Here is a 24,333-nt window from a genome sequence, read left to right as displayed (position 1 = left end):
AAACTTATATTTGTTGCGATGTTGTAAATCCTGCCTAGTGGCGAACAAGCTGCGCGAAGCGAAAAGAACGAATATACAAAACACTTGACAAAACTGCACTGGAAAAAACTGCACCAACGATGAACAATACGGTTTGGTTCTCCACCCAAGTTGTCACTAGTTTCCAGGTATAACATAAAAATAATAACTAAACCTCAGTCATTGGTGCCTTTTCAGCATTTTATTGTAATGAACATCGACGGTGTGGACAATTCTTACAGCGATGTGCCAGCAAAAAAAAAAAAAAAAAAAAAGCCACACAAACTATGTTCGTGTCATTTTTTTACCTCATCGTTTCCATAACGTTTCCACCTCTATTGCCTTTTAAATTTGAATTTGCTCTAGTTAATTAAATTGTAATAATACATATAAATTATCCTACCCGAAGTAAATCAGACAGTTTAGTTAGAATAAAAATCTTTCGTTTGGGATGGGTGCTTCGTTGGCTGTTCATGAAATCTTCAAACCAAATTTTTCAACCAGATAAACAAAGGTATCCTTTTTCAAACAACTGCTCGTCGAATGACTTGCAATTAGTTCACTAATTAGTTCATATGTGGTTTTGCATGGCAGCCATGTTGCATGGCAAGAACAATATCAGTACTCGGTCATAAAGGGTCGGGACAGAAGAAGACAGCTTTTGTTCCTTTGGTCAGGACGAGTGGATCACTTTGATTATACACATATCGCTAAGTTACGAGCCATATCGATAATCCGCCGACAGTTGCAAAATTTCGTAATTCATTTTATTTTCCTAAAGGACCCTTTTAATCAAAACCTTTTTAAAAAATTATACAAAAGATAGAAGGATCATCTGTTAGCTTATAAAATTTAAAGGCGGGATTGTATCGCATCGAAGGAATGGCCGTGAAGGCGTATTTGGACTTTTCGATTTTTCGGAGGTAGCAAAGCGCGATATAGCTTTTAATCGATCATGATATCATTGGAAGATGGTCAGTGGCTCTTAAGTTCCACTCAGCAAAGACCATCAGACCGCGAAATTATAATTGTCAGCAGTGCTAATCATGTCAGCATCAGGCCTATTTGATTTTTTTAAATTGTTGACAACAACCGTTCACTGACAGAGAGCCACCAGGCTCATCTTAAGCAGGTACCCGTTGCTTCCCGCTGGTAAAGCTGTCGATAAATTACTCCCGCTGGAACCTGACCTCAGGGGCTACTCATCCACTTTCCATTTGCTAATCAGTACTCGGTTTGTTTTCGGAGTTGAGACCGCATTTATTTCAATTTAATTATTAGTTTTATGAACAAAACACAGAATACGTATACCAGCTTGCTAGCGATAATGCTTACGCCAGCTAACAGGAAAAACGCTCATGAGAGAGAAAAAAACACTCATGAAGAGTAAGAACTTGGACTGGACTTACGAACATGGACAAGTTTTGTGTTAGCAAAAGTTGTTTCCCTACCTGTCCTAGAAGATAAACAAAACGGAAATAAACATAATTTTGTTTGAGCGTTTCCATAGGTTGCCTTCTTACTGCAAATGTAAAATATCGCCTGGACAGGATAAGAAAAGATGACATTTTGACCTCAAACACCTGCCAATATTATGAAAAAACAACGGTCCAGGAGTTCAAAATTCCATTCCGAAGACCAAAATAAAGTTATTGTATTTCTACACTAATTAAATCTAGAATTGTCAGAAGAAACACAGCGCACATGAACAAATAACAAGTTCTCTTCTTCCCTCCCCCCCTCTCCCCCTCTCCTCACCATTCAACCGTTTATCTCTTTAATTTGTTCCTTTCTCAATAACGTCCTGTTTTTCCAAGTTTGTGTTATTTTGTATTATTTTTGAAGTCGATCATGTTGATAATATGGATGTATCAAGAAGAATGTTTGATTCTCTTGTGTCCAATCGGCCAATCAGACTCGATGTTCTATTTACAATTCAAGACAAAGAGGACAACTAAAGGATTATTAGCACTTAGCTTATTGCGGAATTGTAAATTTTCGAGATTTATTTACCGCAAATTGAGATCCTATGCTCAGCTACAGAAGCGTTTAAGCTCGTTCAAAATCTGCAGAAGTTGTCGAACGCGAATTTATTCCACTAAGGTGAGTTGTCTACACTGTTTATAACCATAGGGTGAGGCAAAAGTTACCTCTTAAGTTTCAGTAGCTGAGCACTGTGCGGATTTTATAAGCTGCAAATGACCAATTTATTACCTCACCGCTTTGAAGAGATTTTATATATCAACTCTTCGATAAGGGAAGTAGAAAAGCAAGGAGCGAAGTTGTAAAACTGCATACATCATTTTAAAGAGCCACTGAACTCACTCAATCAATATACCATCGAATGATGTTCGCTAAAAATTACCAAAACCGCCCTTATCATATTACGGTTTTATACGATTCATTCTATTTTGTCTCTGGAAAAAAAGTGATTTACAAAGGTCTACAGCCGTAAACGAAAAAAATTAATTTACTGCGGTGTAGACAATGCCTGTTCTTTAGCATAAACTCGTTGTAATGCTCACCGAGGCGTTTAATAAGTGCTGTTAAAACCGTAAACAAAGGGAAGTTGATGATTTGTAAAATGGTCATTATAGAGCATAACACGCTGTACTAAACTAAAAAAACTTTTTTTAAAAACAAGACCGCACTTATGGAACAATATTGAGGTAAAGAACTTCGGTCCGGAAACTTGCCCGCCGACAGGTTGACGGCTCGATGGTTTGTTTGCAGCTCCAAACCTGCGCATTCCTTCGAGCGAAATTAACGGTGTAATCTTGAATGCTGTTTGCGTATTGTATCAGCGTCCTTTCGAGTATTATTTTACAGTGGCTGAGTTAAGTAACTGAAAAATGACGCTTTGAATCCGGCAAATGATTTCCTGACGTTTTACATGTTCTGTTTTCATCATTTTGATTTGATATTTTTTACCTCTATAAACCGCAAAAGAGATGCGCACGACACTGAAAATAACTTTCGCTTTAAAAGGTGCCCTTCTGCCACAGGTATTTGCCCTGTGTTGTTTTTGATAACATCACAACATTTACAGAGCATCGCTCCATTTGTGGTTTTTGCCGAGGAGACTTTAAATGGCTCAAAAATTTTCAAGGCTGCTGAACAAACAAGGAAACATGAAAGAAAGAAAGTTTGATATCTATTTATTTCATTAGGTGATACAAAAACTATGAAATTTGCATTCTGTCACGGAACGAAACTAAAAGTGAACAACATGTGACAGCACATGACCTCATGTGAGTTTATTTTTACGCACTTCCTATTTTTGGATTTTTTTTTTGCTGTACTTCAAAATATGGAACCTTACGATTAAGAACAAAAAAGAGGCCTTAACGGAATCAGTGGGATAATCTCGATATCTTAGTGAGAAGAATACTTAAATTTTTGGACAAGAAACGCATGATTGCGCGAAGCTACCCTGGCGTGACTGCGTTACACCTTATGACGTTGGTACTTCTGAGAAGTTCCATTTCCGGCATGCCTTAAACGGGCTAAAATTTATTGACTTGTCAGACAGTTTTAAATATATTTAGCGAGAGGTAGTGGATATCTATTCTGAACCGTTTGAGTCCACACTGCGCCAGAGGAGAAGCATTTGTTTGGAGTCATTTAGATAGGGTAAGGTAAGGCAATCTTCACTCCTTTATAAACATAGTGAAACTCGAATATCTCGCGGTGTTGTGAAAGATAAAGGTTTGAAACTCATCAAACCATATTTTCACCAGACGAGTTTTAAAGAAGCATACAAATAATGAAATAACTCCCTTGGCAAAAATCCCCGGAGATTGATTGCCGCAAGTGCGCGATTCTAAAATACGTGTGCATCGTGTAATATTACTTAGTAAAGCTAGTTTCAGTGATTGTTCTGTCTAGGATCGCCAGAGTAGGATAAATTTGTGAATATCGCTTAAGGGCTGCAGATGGTACACGTATTTCGGTAACAATGATGCATCACTATGAGGTGTAAACTACCTGTCTTTAAATTAAATGCGCGATGTTTAAAAGTGCATGCATTCTTGTTTATATTTCTCTGGTTAATATCCATGTTGGCTCGTATGCAATAGCCTTTTATTTACCTGTGAATCTTCGTCGTGATTTTTACGGAAAAAATTTGAGCTCCCTAGAAACTATACGCTATAAGTGGATTATTTTGGGAGACCGTGATCCATTAATCCTCCTTAGGCTAATAACATGTTAATTTTGTCTGTTAAATATCATCAGTCATGTGAGACTCACGAGATTTCACCGACATCCGAAGTTAATAAATTCTCTGTGAAATTCACCTTTATGCCAGCGACAGACGAAACTTCTTGGCCATTTGCCTGAAAAGCCTTCGCGTCGCGAAATACAGTGCGAACTTCCGCTGTTTTATTTTTTTATTTTTTTTTGCGCTATTTGTTTTGTCGTCTTAAGTTGTCTATAGTATATTGAGGTCACCTTCAATTGTAGCGACACGTATCGTATTTTCTTGAATAAGCGCTCGGGCACTTATTCCAAATTGCGGCTAGAAGGGAAGGCACTTATTTACTTAGCATGGCAATAGTAGGAATAATAATAAAAAAAAAAACAAAAAACGGATACTCCGCAAGCACACAGAAAAGGGAAGAACTGGAAGTGACTTGACGGAAAAGAAACTATTGTCTTCTGCTGATCCCACTGTAGTTGAAGCTTAAAAAGTTATTTACAAAATGGTCATAGAAACAAACTTTCAGATGTATCCTTACTATTTAAGGAATTGTGAGAGGGGTGGAGACGCTTATTCGAGGGCGCTTCATTATGGCCCTTGGGGAGTGAGCGCTTATTCGCGTGAGGACCCTTATTAGAGCGTGCAAGGGCGCTTATAAGAGCGCGGTGGCTTATTCGAGGAAATCGACAGTAGCCTCTATTTGGCGTACTAACGTAAACACTACTGTGCTTATTATCTTTCAAATATTTTTGCAACGCGTGGGAAAAATGTTAACGAACAGCTTACTTCTTGCAGCGTGAGAATTTTACTTTTCGGCGTTGTCTGGTACGACTTTGTGAAGAAACAATGTTCTTTCTTCTGTAACACTGTCATCTTGAATCAAATTTTAAACAAAGGTTTTTATCGTGGAAGACGTTAAGTTTGAAAGTTGGAGAATATCAGTGACGTGGGGTATAACCGCAATTATTCCCCAGTTTTGGATGGGTATACTTGATCACCTTATGCGTTAAGACCAATCGCACGCCATCGCTCACTAAGAATATTAATAGATTCTTGTTTGTTTGCTTGTCCTCAGTTGTGGTTTGTAATGCTCTTCTCACCTTGAATTAGACATCTTGTGATTTGACAGTGTTAAGTTTTCTTTTTACTGTTGTTTAATTCTTTATATATGATTATTCATTCATTTTTTTTTTTTCAGTCATGCCTAACCAGTTTCAGAAGGAGAGCTTAGACGCGCACAATCAGTACCGTGCCCAACACGGTGCCCCGCCATTGAGGTGGTCCTCAAAACTAGCATCCGATGCGGAGAAATGGGCCAAACAACTGGTGAAGTTAAATCGTCTGCAACACCACACTGGAGATGATGGCGAAAATCTTGCCTATGCCTCAGGTAGACTGATCATAATTTGTTGTTGCAGCATGTTTTGTTTGCATCACATGAGGAATTGGCCGCTGTAAGCTGAAATTTGTTCACCATCAAGAATTTTTACTGGAGTTGACTCGATACGAAAGGCGAAAGGCCAAGCTTGACATACTTGGATGTAAACCACGAAAACTGAGTCGAGTTTAGAAAGTCAAGCATGTCAAGGTTTGGTGGTAAACTTCCGCCAAAAGTCAATGGAAATAAGAAGATAAAATTTTCTTTCGCGGTTTTTACTTGCTCCCTAGGGCTTTTCTATTCCTTTAGGTATTACGAGAAACATTTTTGTTGTTGTTGTTGTTGTGTTGTCACCTTTACGAAAACAGTAGTTAAACAAAAGAGGTTGCCATTTCACAGTATGGTTTTTCTACCAACTTTATTTAATCAACTAATTTACTCGCGTCCAAACATGTTGAAGTTACTCCTCTACGTCAAACTTCAACGGTTTTGATATGTCTTTCTCAGGGTATGAAATGACGGGTCAGAGAGCCGTAGACATGTGGTACGAGGAGATCAAAGACTACAACTTTGGCAACCCCGGATTTTCTTCCGGAACAGGCCACTTTACGCAGGTTATATGGGTAGGTTCCCAGGAGGTGGGGGTTGCCAAAGCAAGCAACGCTAATGGCACACAATTCGTAGTCGCACGGTATTACCCTGCTGGGAACGTTCTAGGACGCTTTCCAGAAAATGTTCAGCCCAAAGGGTCTAAGATTTCCAAAAATGCTGGAAAGAAGACGGAACAGCCTCGTGGTAACAGACCAGTGAGTGGGAAAGTACAAGTCACTGTTAATACCAAAGGAGCTTCTGACAAACCACGTGAGTTTGACGACGTTTTCTCGAACGGCTATCTAAGACTCTACTCTACATTTCAATCTTGGTCTGAAATTTTCCTTTTTATCGCTCAAGTAAGCGATGCGCACCAAGAGAGGAAAGATATAGAAATCCAAGAGAAATTGCTTGAATCTTTTGCGATGCAAACGCTAGTACCAAATGTTGTATTGAGGTAAATGTTCTCGCAGCTCGGGGATATGACTTTTCGCTACTTTTTATTACATCGCTCGACAGGTTACGGTCAGAAAGAGAGACTCTGATTTTTTCGTTTTCTCCTACTAAAGGGAACCAACAAGTGTTATTTGTAGGTTTATTGTTATTTTTTGTTTGTTTGACCGCGCTTTGTTTGTTTGTTTGTTTGTTCGGATCGCAAGGGCAAGTCACAACAACCAATCATTCACTCAGTGCTCCGCAGACAATTTTTGCGAAAATCTTAACCTTACAGCAGAATCTTATCCCCGAATGAAATTACACAAACCCAAGCTGTTGTGTTTGAATGCGATAGTTTTGAATTGTGATTTTCAGCTCATTTCAGTCCTATGACACGCATTTGTTTCGTTTATTTTCTGAACTAGAAAGCACCAGAGAATTCAAGAATGAGCTTCTCAAGTCACACAACGAAATCCGTTCTCAACATGGCGCACCTTCCCTCAAATGGAATTCGAAACTGGCTGCAGAGGCCCAATCTTGGGCAGAAGACTTGGCAAGTAGGAACTGTATACAGCCCAGCAGCTCAAACGACTACGGAGAGAATATCGCTTATATGTCTGGTAGGATAGATATTTAGATCTTCTGTATTATATGCATCCAGGAACAACTAAATTATCAGCCCGTGCGCGTGCAAGAGAAAGACAAAGAGAGGGGAGACGCGCGCAAGTCGTGGACCACTCGAGTGTCTTTTCTCGTACGCGGCTTCCCTACCATTAGACACTCACGTAAAGTATGTCGTCACTGTGGTAACTGACTTGAGGTCTTCTACGATCACATAGTACAAAGAGAAAATCTGCAAAACTCTGGAAAACGTATGCAAAGTTGGTGCTTAGAAGAAATTTCAATGAAAGCATCGCTGAAACAACGATTGTGGAGAGGACAGTCTAACATACTGATTCGATTTCAAGTCTTTTTCGGATAAGACAAAAAGGAATTCACTGTGGCTTCTGTGATTGACATTTCTCATTGTACCTGAAAATTAAGCGGTTTGAAACATTTTTGTGTTCTTTGTTTTTTTAGCATGTGAACGATACATTAAGATGATCTAGGTGAAGCGTACTGTCGCAATTTCCGCCAACTGTCTTAACTTTTTACCTTTATTGTTTGTTTTTACTTTCGGTGTTTGTTTCATTACCATAAAACTTTATTTCTGGATTGACTTTTTTTTTCTTTCGTAGGAGGGCAACTTACAGGAAGAAAAGTAATAGATATGTGGTACGAAGAACACGACAAATACAGCTACGGGAATCCAGGGTTTTCCTCGACTACAGGCCATTTTACCCAGATAGTTTGGCAAAGCTCTAAAGAAATGGGAGCCGGAAAAGCTGTTAGTTCAAGCGGAGCACAATTTGTCGTGGCGCGTTATCAGCCCCCAGGGAATGTCCGGGGGCAGTTCCCCGAAAATGTCAAACCTGCAGGAACCGGAGGGGGAGGTAAGTAATAAGTCCAATCTCTGATTAAAGTATCTTCAAAGAGTTAGAAAAATGGCATTTTTCAGCAGCAAATGACACTGATCTTTTCCTTCGATGCTTTGAATTTATACCTCAATGGTTCCAAGGATTTCATCGATGACTCTCCCTTCTACTAATTCTCCCATTTAACTGCTGTCTTTTCGACCCCCCTCCCCTCTTTAATAATTTATAATAACCATGTTTTAAATATTTAAAAAAATTTGGCTCCTTGTGCCCAGGCTCATCTCAATTGCATACACAGACTTGACTTTGTAGGCGCGGCGGTCGCTTTTTTTGAGGTCGAGGTTCCACCGTATCGTGTTGTGACTTGTACTGCACGCAATGACGGGAGCAGTTTTAGTGTTGGTCGTCTGGAGCCTCAACGAAAATTTTATTCGGAAAAATTGAGTTTTATTTCTGATTGTATTTTTCTGTTTCCTTTCAGGAGGACAAAGTTGTTGTGTCATTTTATGAATAACGAAATACCAAGAGACTTTATCTGGCACTAAAGGCTCCACGACGGCGGAACACCAGATTGAAATTTGTTTTAGATTAAAAGAGAAACAATTAATAGGTATGCTACAATCGCAGACAAAACATGTTTGATAGGTTATTCATTTATGATGGAAAAGAACTGAAAAAAAATATATATCGTGATTTTTCTTCTCTACACCCTCCTTGTTGATGTCAATGCAAATGTCGAATATATGATTTCCGCGGACAAATAACACAAAACAACACTGGAAGAGGCACAAGGGCCAGAAAAAGTACCAAATGCGAGCCAGGATTGGAAAAAAGGGTTTACACTTAGCATACTATTTTATTTGCGGTGGCCAATTTACATTATCAACTCGGTTGATAAAACCGAATTATCTTGTAATACCCCCTAATGTAACACCATAGTTTCTGTAGGAAATTACCCCATGTACACTTGGCGTAGTCGTCTCAACAGTTTTGTCCGTGACTCTCGTCTTGATGCTCCAGAATATTACGATTTAAAACGGCAGGTTCGAAAGCAAAAAAAAAAAAAAAAACACACTCAATAAAATAATTATAACGCATAGGTTATCTCGATAAAAAGAAAGGATATAAATTAAAAAAAAAAACCAAGATACAGGTTGCGAACATTCTTTTAAAATTGAACACTCAAGAGTCTCTTCAAAAACTTCAAATAGTAAGTAACCTCCTTTAATCATGATGTTTATGCACATAGGCGCTCGTGAGGGTCTCGACGGGGGTACAAATGCCAGTTGACAATGGCAGATATTAGATCTGAGCCCGCGTAAAAGCGGTTTTGTCTAAGGATGCACGGAATCGAGGCACTTGGGTCAAAGGCACGGTGAATTCTCAAAGGTATCACTGTATATTTCAAAACAACTCGCATTTTACGCTTTTTTTTACTTTTATCGACAATCTGAAGCATTCAAAAGGTAAAGTTAGCAATGATTAGACACTGTATTGCGTTCGGATGCAACAACCGGAGCGATAAACCACATTGCAAGCATCTTTCGTGGCATTCACTGCAACTGAACATAGTTACTAGAGGTAGTCCCCTCTACTAACTATGCACTGAACAACAAGAAACTTCTGGCGACTTGGCTGGTCAAGATCAAACGGGAAAACACGCCCGTGAGTAAAAATTCCTTTTATACAGTGAACATTTTGAAAAGGAATGCATTTCCAAGTCATATTCTGGCCGGAAAGTCATCATCAATCGAACGTCTTTCCTTCGGAGCCTTCCTTTTGGTTTTCTGCTCGGTGAAACTGAATATTGTCGGAACTGAGTCTGACTTAAGACTTACTTTCCGGCCAGCATATGACTTGGAAAATCCTTACTTTTCAAAATGTTCACTGTATAAAAGGAATTTTTACTTACGGGCGTGTTTTCCCGTTTGATCTTGATTAGCTAAGTCCCCAGAAGTTTCTTGTTGTTCAGTTGCAGCGAATGCCACGAAAGATGCTTGCAATGTGGTTTATCGCTCAGGTTGTTGCATCTGAATGCAATACATTGTCTAACCATTGCTATCTTTGCCTTTTGAATGCTTCAGATTGTCGATAAAAGTAAAAAACTAGCGGAAAATGCGAGTTGTTTTGAAATATACAGTGATACCTTGTAGAATTTACAAAGCCTTTGGTCCAAGTGCCTCGATTCCAGGCACCTTTAAACAAAACCGCTTTTACGCGGGCTCAGATCTAATATCTGCCATTAAAATTTCGGCCATTAATATAATCAGTTGTCAGTTATATTCTATGCCATTTATCAGTTGTCAGTTAAATGACCGTTAATAATCAACTTTGCAAGTTAATTATTACTTTACCACCCTATTATCGGCTAGATTTTTAAATGGTTAAGATTCTGGTAATCGGGCATCATGAATGTAGACAGAAGCTAAGTTATGGTGATGACTTCCTTCAATAAAATGACTAAAATATAGAGTTGTGATTTTGTTTTGCCCTGCTTCAACTTGGTCCGCCTCGATTCTTTTGTAAGTAAGTATTTGTTGTAGTCGTTGTTGTTGTCGTCGTGTTTTCGCAATCTGTCGTTGTTGTTTTCATATTTCTCGTTGTTGTTGTTGTTGTGATTTTCGTATTTCTCGTTGTTGTTGTAGTGCTCGCATTTCTCATTGTTGTTGTTATCGATGTTGTTGTTTTAGCAAGCTCTCAATGGCGCTGCGGCAAAACCATATCTGCTTTGTAAGCTGGCCCATCCCCGGCAAATAAATTCGGGGGCCATCGTTGATATTACTGATGTTGCTGCTGTTGTTACCTCTATCAATGCTGTATTTTCCCTCGATCGTCACAAAATTTCCCTGACCTAATGGATTTCTCTGTGATGACCTGCAGCGAGCTTAACCTGGGTTCATTCCTCCCCCTTTCACCATATCCTACATTCCTTTCATCCGTCACTGTTTTTCGGCAAATGCAAACCATCTTTATGTAGTGCTTTTAATTTGAATCCATACGACCCCATGGAACCAGTAAATATTTACAATGTAACCGTTTAGCTTGAGGCCTGGTTAGGAAAGTTTTGTAAGATTAAGAGCTTATTAATAGATGTCTGATGTATGATCATGAAATTCGGTTGAAAGCTTTTCTGATAATTTTGATTTTTTTTCCGAATTTCTGACGCTGACTCAAGCATAAAGGAATGATGCAAAGAAGGTAGGTATCACAATTATATTAAAGTGGATGGTACACCTCTGTCTGCCTCAAAAGTGCAACAATTGCTGAAGGTTATATTCCTGGTATATGCTACTTTCCCGAATAAAGATTGTATTGATCAGCGGTCAGTTGAAACATCAAAAAAGAGTTTTTTCAGTTGTAAGTATATGAATTCATCTTGTGTCTTCATAAGGATATTTTAAATAAGTTTGAACAACTTTCCGTTCACTTCAAAGAAATTCAATTTTGGATTTCTTCAGTTTTATATTCGCCGTTCTCCTTTTTAGTGCGCAAGCCCATCCTCGAGACCCAGAGGTAACAAATCGGGTGAAAGGGAAATTAAACGGTTGTTTCGACTGGAATATTACAAATTTTCCTAACAGACGAAAGCGTACACTTGTCTATAAAGTCAGCTTTCGCATCCCAGTCGAAACAGCCATCTTATCTGCCTTTCGCGTTTACTCACGCATCTCCGAGGATGATCATGACGCAAGCCCTAATCTAAATTTCAGTTTAGTTTCGTCGTGTTATATTCGACAGCATGCTATCAATTAAATTGAATTATTTCTTTTCTCAAGAAGAAACTGAAATTGCCCAAACAGTTTACAATTTCTTTTTCTTGCTGTTACACATTTTCTCATTAACTAGTTTTTGAGAATTTGATGCTATAGCAACATAACAAATTTTTCCTGATAGGCTTGAGTGTTCTTATTATTTGCTTGATGGATAACGTATGGGTATCAAATGGAGAAGTTACATGTTAATATTATCGTTCCGGGGAGTTAAGGGTTTACGCGCTTGACTGTGTACGCATTGCAGCCCTATCGTTCCTTCGGGCGCCTTCAGTCTCTTCAGCGGATGCATTACGCAAGGTCTTCCTTTTCACGTGTGCTTTCCATCATGGCGCACTACAACTTCAAGAAGATCACAGTTGTGCCTTCGGCAAAGGTGAGGATCGAGGAGAGTTGTGTTTATTTTTCCAGTGAAAAATTGTCTAACAAACTTGTTTTCTACTCTAGGATTTTGTCGACATCGTTCTGTCCAGAACCCAGCGAAAAACACCGACTGTAATTCATCGGTGAGTTGTTTATCTGTAGCGTCAGCTGTTACTTTTCGGTAGGATAAAACTCATCAAATCCGTTACGATTTTGGCCTTGGTGATTGCTGAAATCTCAGGACATAAGCCTGTTAAACTACTGTAGTTTTCGGACTAGTTTGACTAGCTTATGTAAACCTGTGTGCCTTTAAGTCGCGATCGTAGACTTGAGTTAAACAGTAGAGACCAACACAAGTCATGTATACATTTTTCATTGTCTGTGTTACCTCACAGGTGAGGTTTTAAAAATGCATTTTTGTGAAAAATGTTTATTTGATTGCTTATTAGCAGGGAGATGATTTCATTGGCTTGTCTACAGTAGTTTACACTCACAAGTTGATCATTTAAAATTATTATTTTTCATGTACACTGTGGTCCAGAAAAGAAGCGTTGTCTGAGGCAGTAACTGATGTTTCTAACTGGAGTTGAACTCAACTCAAGTCAAAGACTGGGGCTCACATTACTCAGGCTATTCCATTAGGGACAATCAAGCTTCATAACGTACAATTTTTGCTTTATAGCATTTAGCATTTACTGTATATTTGATTATAATCAACTTGTTGTTTTATGAATAGACACTACAAAATCAGCCGGATTCGTGGTTTTTATATGAGAAAGATCAAGTATACCCAACAGAATTATCACGACAAATTGACACAAATCATCACAGATTTTCCAAGACTAGAGGTAATTGTGCAATGAATAATTTCTTTCTAATCATTTTACCGGTATTTGTTTCCTCTGACAACCAGTTACACATTCAGGTGAATCACCTTATTGCAGTTTTCTTATGGGAAACATCCTGGGACAATCAGTGATTTTAATTTTAATTAAGTCATGATTAACAGTGGTCTGATTCACAGCTGTATACTCAGTAAATTAATAAAATCAATTTTTTTTTTTCAGGATATCCATCCATTCTATGCTGATTTGATGAATGTTCTCTATGACAAAGATCATTACAAGCTGGCTCTAGGACAAATAAACACTGCCAGGCACTTGATTGACAAGTAAGCAAATTTGAATATATACAGTTTGGTCTTTGGGAGAACCTTTGTTTTGAGACTCTTCTTTGGAGAGCCAGTTCTCTATTCCATAAACACAACTTTTGGTCTTGAATGAAGAGATGAGCACAAACATCACCTTCATTGCTTTTAAAGAATATTTACCAAAACTTGGACTTTGTTAGTGATCAGTTATCAATGATTTAAGGGATTGAATTCCAATATTTAAATTTAAGTTTGTTTTGATCTATCTAATTTTGTTCATGTTTCTTTTCTATCAATTTCACTTTATAGTGTTGCCAAGGATTATGTGAGGCTCATGAAGTATGGTGATTCACTGTACAGGTGTAAACAGTTAAAACGAGCAGCTTTGGGAAGGTGGGTAGCCTGTGCAAGACTTTACAGTGATAATTCTCTTATTATTAGTCTTTATTATCCAACAACACTCCTGAGAGTACAAATAATGCCCAAGATGAATACAAATGTCACATGGTATTTGTACTTCAGAGAACCAGTTAGACAGGTTTTCTCACATTGCACAAGCAACAAATTGGACTGAAGTTCAAGAAAAAAAATGATGGACAATTTAAATCGTTTTTCTGAGGAGGAAGGGACTTGGAATGGTCAGCAAATATTGATTCAAGTTTGTGAGATAAATTGAAAGAAGAAAAGCAGTTAGATGACAATGAAATTTCATCATTAATTAATGAAAATAGAAACAGCAACATGACAATGCGCCAATTCTGTTCCACTTTGCACACTTCTGTCCTGCACTCCCTGTCAATAAATATGCGCAAAATTTGCCCATTATTAACATGAAATAAAGGATGTAGAGCACATTTAAGACATTAAAAATGCTCAGTGTACTACAATTAGCCACAAAATTATTGACACCTTGACCTTTTCGAACCCCTGAACCACTGAAATAACAGTTTGGCATGTTGGATAATGAATAGCTTAACATCAGATGTTTTGGTGTACATTGTATCGCTGAGTATTTTTACTTGTTATTTGTAGTTTGTCTCACCCTACAGGCTCCTCAAAGTACAGCGCAACTCATAAAAATACTCAGTGATAGTACATAGCGAAACTTCTATTAACTAAGATATTATGTATTCGGTATCTGCTAATTTTAACAAACTGATCAAGATTATGGCAAATGGTATACAAGCTGAAATTATAAAGCAGTGGAGATCAATACAAAATTTTGCAGCTACATGTATCATTTGAACATCCTATGAATCAATATCCATATCTGAGCAATTGCACACCTATCCCTCCCTCCCCTATCCCAACAAAAGTCAACAGATGACAAGTTTAAAGGTAATAATAACAACAGATGACAAGTTTGGATTAATTTTGGATTGGAGGGGAGGGGTCAGTGTGCAGTTGCTTAGAAAATGTTATTGTTTCTATCACACTCAGGACTACAGTACATGTACTTCTGTTAATTACCTGAAATCTGCTTTAAAATTAGTTGACACAATGTGTTTGAAGAGTGCTATTTATGTGCTGAAAAACACAACTGTTTGTGTCATGCTATAAACTCCCCTCCCACATTCAATGTTGCCTCTCTGAAGCCAAGAGTCCCCAGAATCTCAATACAACAGTTTTATTTTTGGAGAGAGGGGGTGAATAGGTAAACTTAACAAGGTCAAAAGGTAGAAATTTGAAGCAATAGGGGTTCGAAAAGGTCAAGGTGTCAATAATTTTGTGGCTAATTGTAGTACACTGAGCATTTTTAATGTCTTAAATGTGCTCTACATCCTTGAAGTGTACCATTTAAAAGCAAGGATTGCTTAACCTTGTGAATGTTAGCAGTTAATAATTTTCATGTTAATTTTCTTCTAGGATGTGTACAATTATGAAGAGGCAAAATCAGAGCTTACAATACCTAGAACAAGGTTAGATTGTTAACATGATTATTTTATCAAAAGCTACAGTATTTTGCTGGATATTAAAATAATTATTCTTGGAAAATAGCACAAGACTTTTATTGATACATGTACATGTATGTAGGACTTGTGTTAAAGGCTTTTAATGATCAGAATCAATTGTGCAGACATGTATACAGCTGTAGTGTTTTTTTTTTCTGCATTAATGGCGAGTGTCACATGCTTAAAACTGACTAAATCTTGGTGTACATGATGGTAACACTTAAATATTAAATGTGTCATACTTCACCAAACTGAAATGTTGCAACCTTTATAAACAGTACTCAAGTTTTTTACTGACCAAGCAGATACACAGAAGATTTAGTCAAACTTTGTTTGCAAAAGCTAGGTAAATGATCTCACTTTTATTATTGTTTATTACAATTTTTTTACCATCTAATACTGGTTTATTTCTGTCTGCACCCAGTTCGACAGCATGTGGCAAGGCTTCCATCAATAGACCCAAACACAAGAACTCTACTAGTCTGCGGGTAAGTCATAACAGTTACTCTGCTGATACAAATTTAAGCCGAACAAGGAAATATTGGAATTTAAAGCACTGGGTCATATTTTTCAGCTTTCCAAATGTTGGCAAATCAAGCTTCATGAATAAGGTAAGATACAAGTCATGTACTTGATTGTGTTAATGAAGGTGCCCATTCATATTTGCATACTTGTAATCATATCTGTGTAGTTGCAAGGACGTGCTTGAGTACTGTTATTCACTTTAATGTAATCATAATAAGAAATGAAAAATATTTAAGTGGAAAAATTTGGGAGATGTTATTTTATTAGAAAGCCTAAGGAGAGTAATTAGTGGTTTATGATATTTACAGAGTGCTCACCTGTCCAATGGTTAATGAAAAGATATATAATGTATTGTTTTCTTGCATTTTGTATTTTGTTAGTAATCATCTGAAACATGCATGTACAAAAAAAGCCACACCAAAAAAGCCACACCAAAAAAGCCAATTCAGAAACTTTTAATTGATAATTAAAAGTCCATTTAAATGTCAACACATTTGAATTTCTTTACTAGGTGACTCGAGCAGATGTGGAAGTCCAACCTTATGCATTCACCACCAAGTCTCTGTTTGTTGGTCACATGGATTACAAGTATCTCAGATGGCAGGTGAGAGGGTAATACACAAACTTATCAGGTAGAATTTACTATTTTGATCTGACAACAAATTCTCCTACCTTGTTTACATGGAAAAGTAAGTAGCTGGAGGGGAGAGTTAACAATCAGATCTTGGGTTTTTTTTTTTTTTTTTGAAAGTACATAGAATGTTATGTTCCTTTTGTTTGCAAAACATTCATTTCTTCACATTACATGAATGTACATTTATTTAGGTGCTTCTACTGCTCTTTATCTTAAAAAAAAATTGATTATGTTGATATACAATCAATAGTATATAGTGACTATGGTCATAACTTTTTTTTTTGCTTACAATTTCTTCATGTACAACTTAGTCAGCAAATGAAAGTTTCTTTTAAAATAGGTTGTTGATACACCAGGAATCCTTGATCACACCCTAGAAGAACGCAACACAATAGAAATGCAGGTAAGGGGAATTGTTTTCTTTGCTTGGTATGATTTAGTCATTAAAATTACTACTACTGGACATGTTTCCAAACCTCTTTTTCTTTTTCTTTAATGGACATTTTTTCCTATTGCCAGGCCATCACAGCCCTTGCCCATCTCCGAGCTGCCATTCTTTACATCATGGATATTTCTGAGCAGTGTGGGCACACGCTTGAGGAACAGATTGAACTGTTTAATGGTATTAAACCTCTCTTTGCTAACAAACCGCTGATAGTGGTGCTGAACAAAGTAGATGTGATTCGACCAGAGGAACTAACTGAAGAGAAAAGAGAGCTACTCAAAGTTTTCAATCAGGATGGTAAGCTTATATGTACATGTAGAAACACATGTGCAGTTTCTTACAAGTGATCACCATTCATTGTCAGGGTTTATTAACGTTAGCTCTCCTAGTGAATAGTGTTTCATTTTTGTCTCTTGCCTTCAAACTTGTCTGTATGGAACTTTGAAATCCAGTGTACATGTATGAAGTTAGGCTGGGAACTACCCAAGTATGCAATGTGGTTAAGTAGTTATACATGTAAATCAGTGGTGTGTGACTCAGTCTGAAGTTTGAAACACCCCCATTTGAATGCAATCTTTGCCCAGGGGTTGGGGATTTGAACAAATCAATCTACAAAAGTTCAAATGCCAGGGGGCTGCCAAAGGAGTAGGGGGGGGGGGTGGGGGGGGGAATGTTGGAGCTTCAAATTGATCACCACATAAGTGTGAAGAATAGGAATATACAGGGGAAAAAATAATCATCACATCTGCTGTAGCCTGAGTTTGACTGCTGGACCTAGCATCCAGTAACATTTGAGTTGAGTTTATTGTTGTTTCTAGCGTCTCTTTTGTTACGGTATTATAATTATTAATATTAATCGCATTGTCATTGTATTAGGGGTTACACTTGTGCCCATGAGTACAGTTAGCGAGGAAGGAATAATGACAGTCAGAACTGAAGCATGTGATCAGCTCCTGGCTCAGAGGGTGCAAGTTAAAATGAAAAGTAAAAAAGCAAAGGATGTCATGAACAGACTTCATGTTGCCATGCCAACCCAGCGAGACCATAAAGAAAGACCCCCATGCATACCTCAGGTCAGTCGTTTGTAAAATGTGCTCAAACGGTTCATTAATGTATTGTGCATAATCATGATACAATATTGTTAATGTATTGAAACAAAAGGCTTATTACATCATAATCACTTTATCACTTTTATGATTGACCTGTTAGGAGGTCTGCAATTCCAAAAGAGGTTGAATGAAAACACACAAGAGTTCATAATGCTTTTGCAATTTTTGTCTCAAGACCAATGTTAGTGGTTTTCGTATGCAATTTGTTTATTAATTTTAAATTGATTGTGTTAGCCCATCCCCCACCTCTTCCTTTTGTCCAATTAAAAACTCAGTAATGATTGGGGTAAGGGAACAGAAATGTGCCAATTACAGTTTCTGAAATCACTCACCAATCACATTGGAACTTAACGCTACAGGAGGTGATGCGTGATACACTGTAGGTCAACTTCATCGCCTGCAGAATACCAGAAGTATTCACTTGTAACCCTTTAAATCCCATGAGTGATCAAGACAAAATATATCCTTTACAATACCATTACAATGACAAGCAGACAAGTAAAGCAAATTTTAAAAAATATATAAATTGATGCACTTCTAAATTCTCAGAACTGACATCATAAGAATTGTGTGACAGACGGCAAAGAGAATTACAAATGAGATTGTGTGACAGATGGAAAAGTAAATTACAAATGAGATTGTGTGACAGATGGAAAAGTGAATTACAAATGAGATTGTGTGACAGATGGAAAGTGAATTACAAATGAGATTGTGTGACAGATGGAAAGTGAATTACAAATGAGATTGTGTGACAGATGGAAAAGTGAATTACAAATGAGATTTTGGGAGTGAAATGGGTGATGTCCTGATCCGTACCTGAAGTCACTAGTTCGTGTGCACGATGTTCGCCTCATGAAGGTTGAATTTACAACGAGATGTAACCCAACTTTTTCTAACTTTTTTATTAACTGTACCCGTAGGCTGTTCTTGACAAGAGACAAGCCATGTCAGTAGAAGGAGCGGAGCCTAAGAGGAAACTTGCAAAGGATCTTGAAAACGAACTGGGTGAAGATTATTACATGGACTTGCGGCAACACTGGGACCTTAAGAAAGATGAGGAAAAACATGACATTGTACCCGAGATCTACCTTGGAAAGAATGTGGCCGACTTCATCGACCCAGACATTATGAAGGTGAAATGTGTTATTTTTGGATGATTTATTAGTTAGGAGACTATTAAGGCTGGTCTAGGTGTAATTCTTTACAAAAGTACACGTACAGTACGAGTTGCAGGAATAGCAGCATTACACGCGCGTTTCATGCGTGTAAATCCACCACATTGCGCGCAATTTACACGCAAATTACACCGCGTGAGTGAAAGAAATACGCGAAAATGCGTGTAAAAAATTAGACACTAATTTTTCATAGTGCGTGTAAAATTTTACGCGCAGAGTTTCGTGTAAAAGAAGGCAGAGTATTCACTGTTGTATATTTATTATTAGCAGAAAATGTTGCATGTCTAGTAGCACTGCTGACTTTCGAAGAATTTACACAAGTTGAACTTTGAATTTTAATATTCTCCTGAAAGTGTCCACTTCGGCTGATTTGTCAGCGGAGTTGTCTTTTTCAAGTGGCATGAGGTACGAGTGAAGAGGATGTCGACACACGATACTTGCAAGGAACGAGTGTCGCTTGTCGAGATCCTCCACAACCTATACTCTACGTTTAGTCGAGTCGATGATTGAGACTTTGAGTCTGAAGGAAATAATGAGCAAACTGTTGATGCCTTGAATAAGGACTGCTTTCAACTTACCAACTGGTTCGAGACAAACAGGTGTGGAGAGCTTTTGTTGCTGTCCTACAAACCAGAGGGCATTATGGGCAAGATAGATAGATCAACTGACCAGAATGAAAATTGGTTCATTTAAGTAATGGTAAATCCAATATATTCCATGCCGTGATACCTGGTTATTGGAGCACTTGACACTCCGCATTTGAGCTTGCGCTCCAAAGTATATTGAATTGCTATTGAGTTTTACAATACTTTCTTGCCAATTTGTGTCGTTTGTTGCAGAAACTGGAAGAGTTAGAGAAAGAAGAAGAACTGCGTGAAGCTGCAGGACTTTACGACTCAGAGCCGGTCAGTGACTGCCACAGATTGTTTTGATATTCACAGACTGCGCAGTTGGTGAAATATTTCTCTACCGTAATAAAATTAACCCTACATGAGAATTCTGTTATCGAGGAAACCGAATTAACATTAGACAAAGCCTTACTTTAGAGACAGTTCTTTAGTTTCTCTTGAGTGGTTTTTTTGTTCCTTTTTTAGTTTACTAATTTTTCAATTTTTTTTTCTAGGAAGAATTAGACTCTGAACAAGAGGAAATCAGAAAAACAGCACAACAGTGAGTTCTAAGATTATTTTTTTTATTGTCTACTTTTTCATTGTTTTATTTCAAATTATCGATGTATCGGCACGAATTCTTAACTCTGTTTTTATGGGCTGATATGAAAGTTTTGATCGTGGCAAGGCGAAAGTTTGAGGTCGATCTGCATACCTTTTGTAACGTGGAAAAACTACAAAATAGTATTGATTACAAATCTTAATTCGTAGCTTCCAGCAATGGATTTAGACAGGGTTATTATCAAGGAATAGCTTAGAACTGAAAGGTATTTTGCGAAGAAAACGAAACGAGGAATTGAGGGGAAAACTGGAGAAAATTACCAGAATGGAAAATATCACCTCCAGTGATTTTCAAGGGTAAGTAAAAAAATCAGTTTTGGTTTGAGTTAGGAGGAAACACGAGTTTCTTAGGATTCGAGATGCGGGAGGACCTTTTTGTTTCGGAGCATTTCTTTATATATATATTTTTTTTTTTTTCCCCTCAGAATCCGTGAAAAGAAGAAGCTAATCGTCCAAGCACATCGCGAGATGAAACCAAGAAATAATAGAGCGAAGTTGCCACGTTCAACATTTTTGAAGGTAGACTCTTTTTTTAAACGGTCAGTTTTTCAGTACTTTTCATTGCAATTTGTCGATTTACCGCGCGAATGTCATTTCTCTATTTGATGCGTCCTCTCTGAAAGAAGCTTTACACGGGACGATTTTTGCTGACAACTAGTGCATTCTAATTTTGTTGTTTGTCCTCGTTTTCCTCGTCATTACCAACTTTCAAAGTAAACTTTACTGATTAGTTAAGACGTGCTAAAGGTCTGAGAGATTAATTTTTTCAAATGCTACGACTTTGATAGATTTGCTTACGAAGTTCGCCTCCCAATCTTTTCTCCCGCTGGCCAGTCTGATCGTGCAAAAGTCCTCTTTCATTATCGAATACTTTGAATGTGGCTACAAACATTGAAGGAATTTGAAATACTTCTTTAATTCGACGACAATTTTTCTCGTTGCCTAGAACCAAGACAAAATTGTAGATCGCACCGGGTAGTCTGAAAGGTTTAGTCGTCTTACGACGGCCTGATTGATATCCATACTCTCTCCAGCTTTATTCTGTAGATATTCTACCCTGTTTGATTTTTTGTGTGTGTCCTCTGCATTTAGGCTCAGGCTGCTCGCAGCAGAAAAAACATCGAGACAGAGGTTGGTGAAGATGTAGAGATGGAAGGCATTGAGGAGGTGGGCTATTGAGTTGTTGTTGTTGTTGTTGCTGTTGTTGCTAATGTTGCTTGTCGCTGGATTCCTTGCTTTTGTTGTGTTCTTGTCTTTGTTTGATTGTTTTCTTCAAGTTGTGTTTCTTGATCGGCAATATGAGCGAGAACGAGTATAATTCATTTTCGACGTCTTTCACTTCAGGCACTCATTATTGGTTGCTTCTCTTCATTGGTTGAATTATTGATTTATCTGTTGTTTCCAGGGAGACCTGGCAGGAAAGAGATCTCGTTCCCAGACTCCTCTGAGCCGTAAAAGAAAGAGAGCAGCTAGTAGCGGCGCGCGCAGCTTATCACGTCCACCACGTGACCAATCAGGCATCAATTCTCCCGAGGTGAGAAGCTATGTGGAAAGGGAAGGGTCCAACTGATCGAACATCCTTTCTCTCGTTCAACTTGCGCTTTAGTTTATTTACTTCTTGGTCGAAGTCAGTATTGAATGAATGAAAGTAACTAGTTGTGGACTCTCTAGACATTGCCTGATGCATTAGTGAACTGAGAATTTGATTGGTTAATTATTATTAGTAATGATGATGGCGATGACAGCCGTCAACTTATCAAGGACCGTTAGGAACCAGAAAGTTATAATTTATCAGTTCTGATCATGTAAATTACGTTTAACCTTCTAAAGAAGGTTTTGACAATTGAGATGAATCAAATGAAATTAATTTCCTGAAAAACGCACAGCATTAAAACTTTCTTGAAACCCAAGGTGAGTTAAGAGAAGGGCTACGTAGGGAGCATATTTTCAAGTTTAGTACCGGCCGCGGTTGAAAGAACTGTAACCGAGATGTAATTTGGTAAAAGCCTATCGCAGTAAGGGTTTAAAATCTATGCATGAAATTAGTGAAGAGGATAAAGCTCAACGAAAGTCTGCCCAACAACCGTAAGACCGGAAGCATTTCTGACGGGAAGCATTTTTGACCTTACACTAACCAAAAAACCTGCATTGGCGGGGCCCGATAGTCGAACATAACTACCCGGATGGAGCTAGAAGTAAAGGACGGCCCACAACAAGTCAACCCGTTATTCTGTCTACGAGCGGACGTAGGTTTTGGTTATTGAAGTGAATTAGGTAAAAATGTTCTCGTAATTTTGTTAAATACCCGACTGTGTTTTGTTTTAAAATAGAAAAAGAAGAAAGCAAAGAAACTGTCAAAGGTTGTCCAAAGAGGCATTAACCGTATGGGCAAAGCAGGTAGGATTTGGTGGATGAAAAACGTTTTTTTTTTTTTTTAGAATAACAGTCGATTTTACTCAAGGAAAGTCTGGCCACCAGAGAAGTGTAAATGATTCATTAAGAGTGGCTACCATGAGCAGCCTCCCCCCCCCCCCTCCCCCAAGGTTCTTCTCCTCTCCTTTTGTCTTCAACTGTCTTTTCTCCTCCCCACCCTCCCGGTCCATCTAACCCTCTTCATCCACTTCCTCGCCCTCCTTGTCCGTATTCTTTTCCTCGTCTTTTCTTCCTTCCCTCCGGTCTGCATTCCCTCTCTTCCTCTTCCTTCGTCTTTTCGCAATCTCCATCTCCTTCATCTTATTCCGAACAGAAGGGCCCTCTGTTTCGTTATGTCCAGACTCCCTTCTAATCAACTGTATGATGGATTCTTTCTCAGAAAACTTAAATGAGAATTAAAACCTTTTTCAATGTTTGAATCTGTTACTGAATTTCTTGCACTTTTTTGTTTTTGTTTGTTTGTTTCACAGGTGAAGCTGACAGAAAGATCGCTACCAAAATGCCAAAACATATGTTTGCCGGAAAACGTAAGATGAACAAAGTCCAGAGAAGATAGCCTTGTATTGTTTGTATTTCAATATAACTGCTTTAACACCATACAGTCGGATTCAATTTAAAATAAATTCCTGGCGCAGACAAACTTGTCATCGTTGTTTTCGTTGCGTCCTCTCAACTTAATGTGTAACATTCTATGTAAAGCTTGACAAAATTTTAACCGCAATTGCCGGAGGAAACAACTCATTGAATTCCTGAATGCGTTCTTAAGCTTGCAATATGACAGTAAACACTAATCATTTATCATCCTGTAAATTTCATTTCACCCACGGACAAAGCGTGTTAAAAATTGAAAATTTGTTGAGGAAGCAGAAAGGCTAAGTAGTGGAAATAGAAGCTCAACTCCAGGAAAAAAAAAAATTGAAAACATGCTAGTGGAACAATTCTTTGCGTGCAGCACACAATCTTTCCTATCAGTCCTAAAGTAAATTTTCCAAGTGGACTCCTTTGAAAGATTGAGCAGCCTTTGGACCAGTTATGTTTCTTTAAATATTTCGTGGATATTTGGCCGGTGAGAACATGTGCGCTATTGCTGCTCTTCTCTATCACCTCTGCTCAACTAACGTGGGCACAAAGCGCCCAGTTAGAATACCCTAGGTAGTAGGAGTTTCGTATCCTTTTAGCCAAGTAAGAGCGCCAGTCACTTGAAAGCATGCTGGTTAAAAAAAGGAGAATAAAACGGACATTTGGTCCCTATTTCGGAAACGACGGCCAACCATCCTAACATTTCTAGAATGCCCAGAACTCCATGGGTCATTCTTCAAGGCGAGCGTGTTCTAGCGCGTGTAGAAGTGGGACGCGCGAGGAAATATTCACTTCTTTCTCCTTGTGTGACGGTCAGTCAGTGAAGTTTATCTCGGATTCTTCGTTTGCGAAGTCCATAAGCAGCAGTATT

At 38.2% G+C, this 24,333-nt stretch overlaps 2 protein-coding genes and 1 long non-coding RNA gene across 6 annotated transcripts; 2 read left to right on the top strand and 1 right to left on the bottom strand.

The window, feature by feature from the left end:
- Window positions 1–1,966: 1,966 nt before the first annotated feature.
- On the top strand, window positions 1,967–10,568 carry LOC111331842 (uncharacterized). 3 transcript variants are annotated; one of them, XM_022937041.2, is made up of 6 exons: window positions 1,967–2,121; window positions 5,418–5,609; window positions 6,105–6,458; window positions 7,049–7,243; window positions 7,862–8,116; window positions 8,580–10,568. In XM_022937041.2, the coding sequence occupies exons 2-6, from the start codon at window positions 5,420–5,422 to the stop codon at window positions 8,606–8,608; spliced, it is 1,023 nt and encodes a 340-aa protein (XP_022792776.2). In that variant the 5' UTR covers window positions 1,967–2,121; window positions 5,418–5,419; the 3' UTR covers window positions 8,609–10,568. The 3 variants fall into 3 exon arrangements, with proteins under 3 accessions (XP_022792776.2, XP_022792775.2, XP_022792774.2); XM_022937040.2 differs by lacking the exon at window positions 1,967–2,121 and adding an exon at window positions 3,495–3,651; XM_022937039.2 differs by lacking the exon at window positions 1,967–2,121 and adding an exon at window positions 3,499–3,656.
- Window positions 10,569–12,134: 1,566 nt separating this feature from the next.
- Window positions 12,135–23,523, top strand: LOC111331822 (GTP-binding protein 4). 2 transcript variants are annotated; one of them, XM_088741353.1, is made up of 20 exons: window positions 12,135–12,244; window positions 12,316–12,374; window positions 12,968–13,079; window positions 13,299–13,402; window positions 13,691–13,774; window positions 15,248–15,300; window positions 15,758–15,821; window positions 15,908–15,944; window positions 16,370–16,462; window positions 16,833–16,895; window positions 17,012–17,234; window positions 17,811–18,010; window positions 18,967–19,179; window positions 20,061–20,126; window positions 20,345–20,391; window positions 20,876–20,969; window positions 21,543–21,617; window positions 21,856–21,984; window positions 22,781–22,847; window positions 23,354–23,523. In XM_088741353.1, exons 1-20 carry the CDS (start codon window positions 12,155–12,157, stop codon window positions 23,437–23,439), a joined length of 1,959 nt encoding a protein of 652 aa, XP_088597479.1. In that variant the 5' UTR covers window positions 12,135–12,154; the 3' UTR covers window positions 23,440–23,523. The 2 variants fall into 2 exon arrangements, with proteins under 2 accessions (XP_088597479.1, XP_088597480.1); XM_088741354.1 differs by having other exon boundaries at window positions 12,136–12,244; window positions 17,814–18,010.
- Window positions 17,365–18,988, bottom strand: LOC148718986 (uncharacterized). The gene is made up of 3 exons (XR_015994088.1): window positions 18,863–18,988; window positions 18,379–18,443; window positions 17,365–17,416 (listed from the first exon to the last, which is right to left on the bottom strand). It is a non-coding gene; the product is annotated as an uncharacterized LOC148718986 (long non-coding RNA).
- Window positions 23,524–24,333: the final 810 nt, after the last annotated feature.

Source organism: Stylophora pistillata, chromosome 12, assembly GCF_964205215.1.
Source record: "Stylophora pistillata chromosome 12, jaStyPist1.2, whole genome shotgun sequence".
In the NCBI taxonomy this organism is placed as follows: domain Eukaryota; kingdom Metazoa; phylum Cnidaria; class Anthozoa; order Scleractinia; family Pocilloporidae; genus Stylophora; species Stylophora pistillata.
Note: the sequence above shows the minus strand (reverse complement) of the source record. Positions and strands in the feature narration are given on the sequence as shown.

Excerpts from the sequence above, each read along its gene's own strand:
- LOC111331822 (XM_088741353.1), top strand. The coding sequence starts at position 12,155 with ATGCATTACGCAAGGTCTTCCTTTTCACGTGTGCTTTCCATCATGGCG. Across the intron at positions 15,301-15,757 it reads CTTACAATACCTAGAACAAG|TTCGACAGCATGTGGCAAGG; the intron begins GTTAGATTGTTA and ends GTCTGCACCCAG. Across the intron at positions 16,463-16,832 it reads ACAAGTATCTCAGATGGCAG|GTTGTTGATACACCAGGAAT; the intron begins GTGAGAGGGTAA and ends CTTTTAAAATAG.
- LOC111331842 (XM_022937041.2), top strand. The coding sequence starts at position 5,420 with ATGCCTAACCAGTTTCAGAAGGAGAGCTTAGACGCGCACAATCAGTAC. Across the intron at positions 6,459-7,048 it reads AGGAGCTTCTGACAAACCAC|AAAGCACCAGAGAATTCAAG; the intron begins GTGAGTTTGACG and ends TTTCTGAACTAG. Across the intron at positions 8,117-8,579 it reads TGCAGGAACCGGAGGGGGAG|GAGGACAAAGTTGTTGTGTC; the intron begins GTAAGTAATAAG and ends GTTTCCTTTCAG.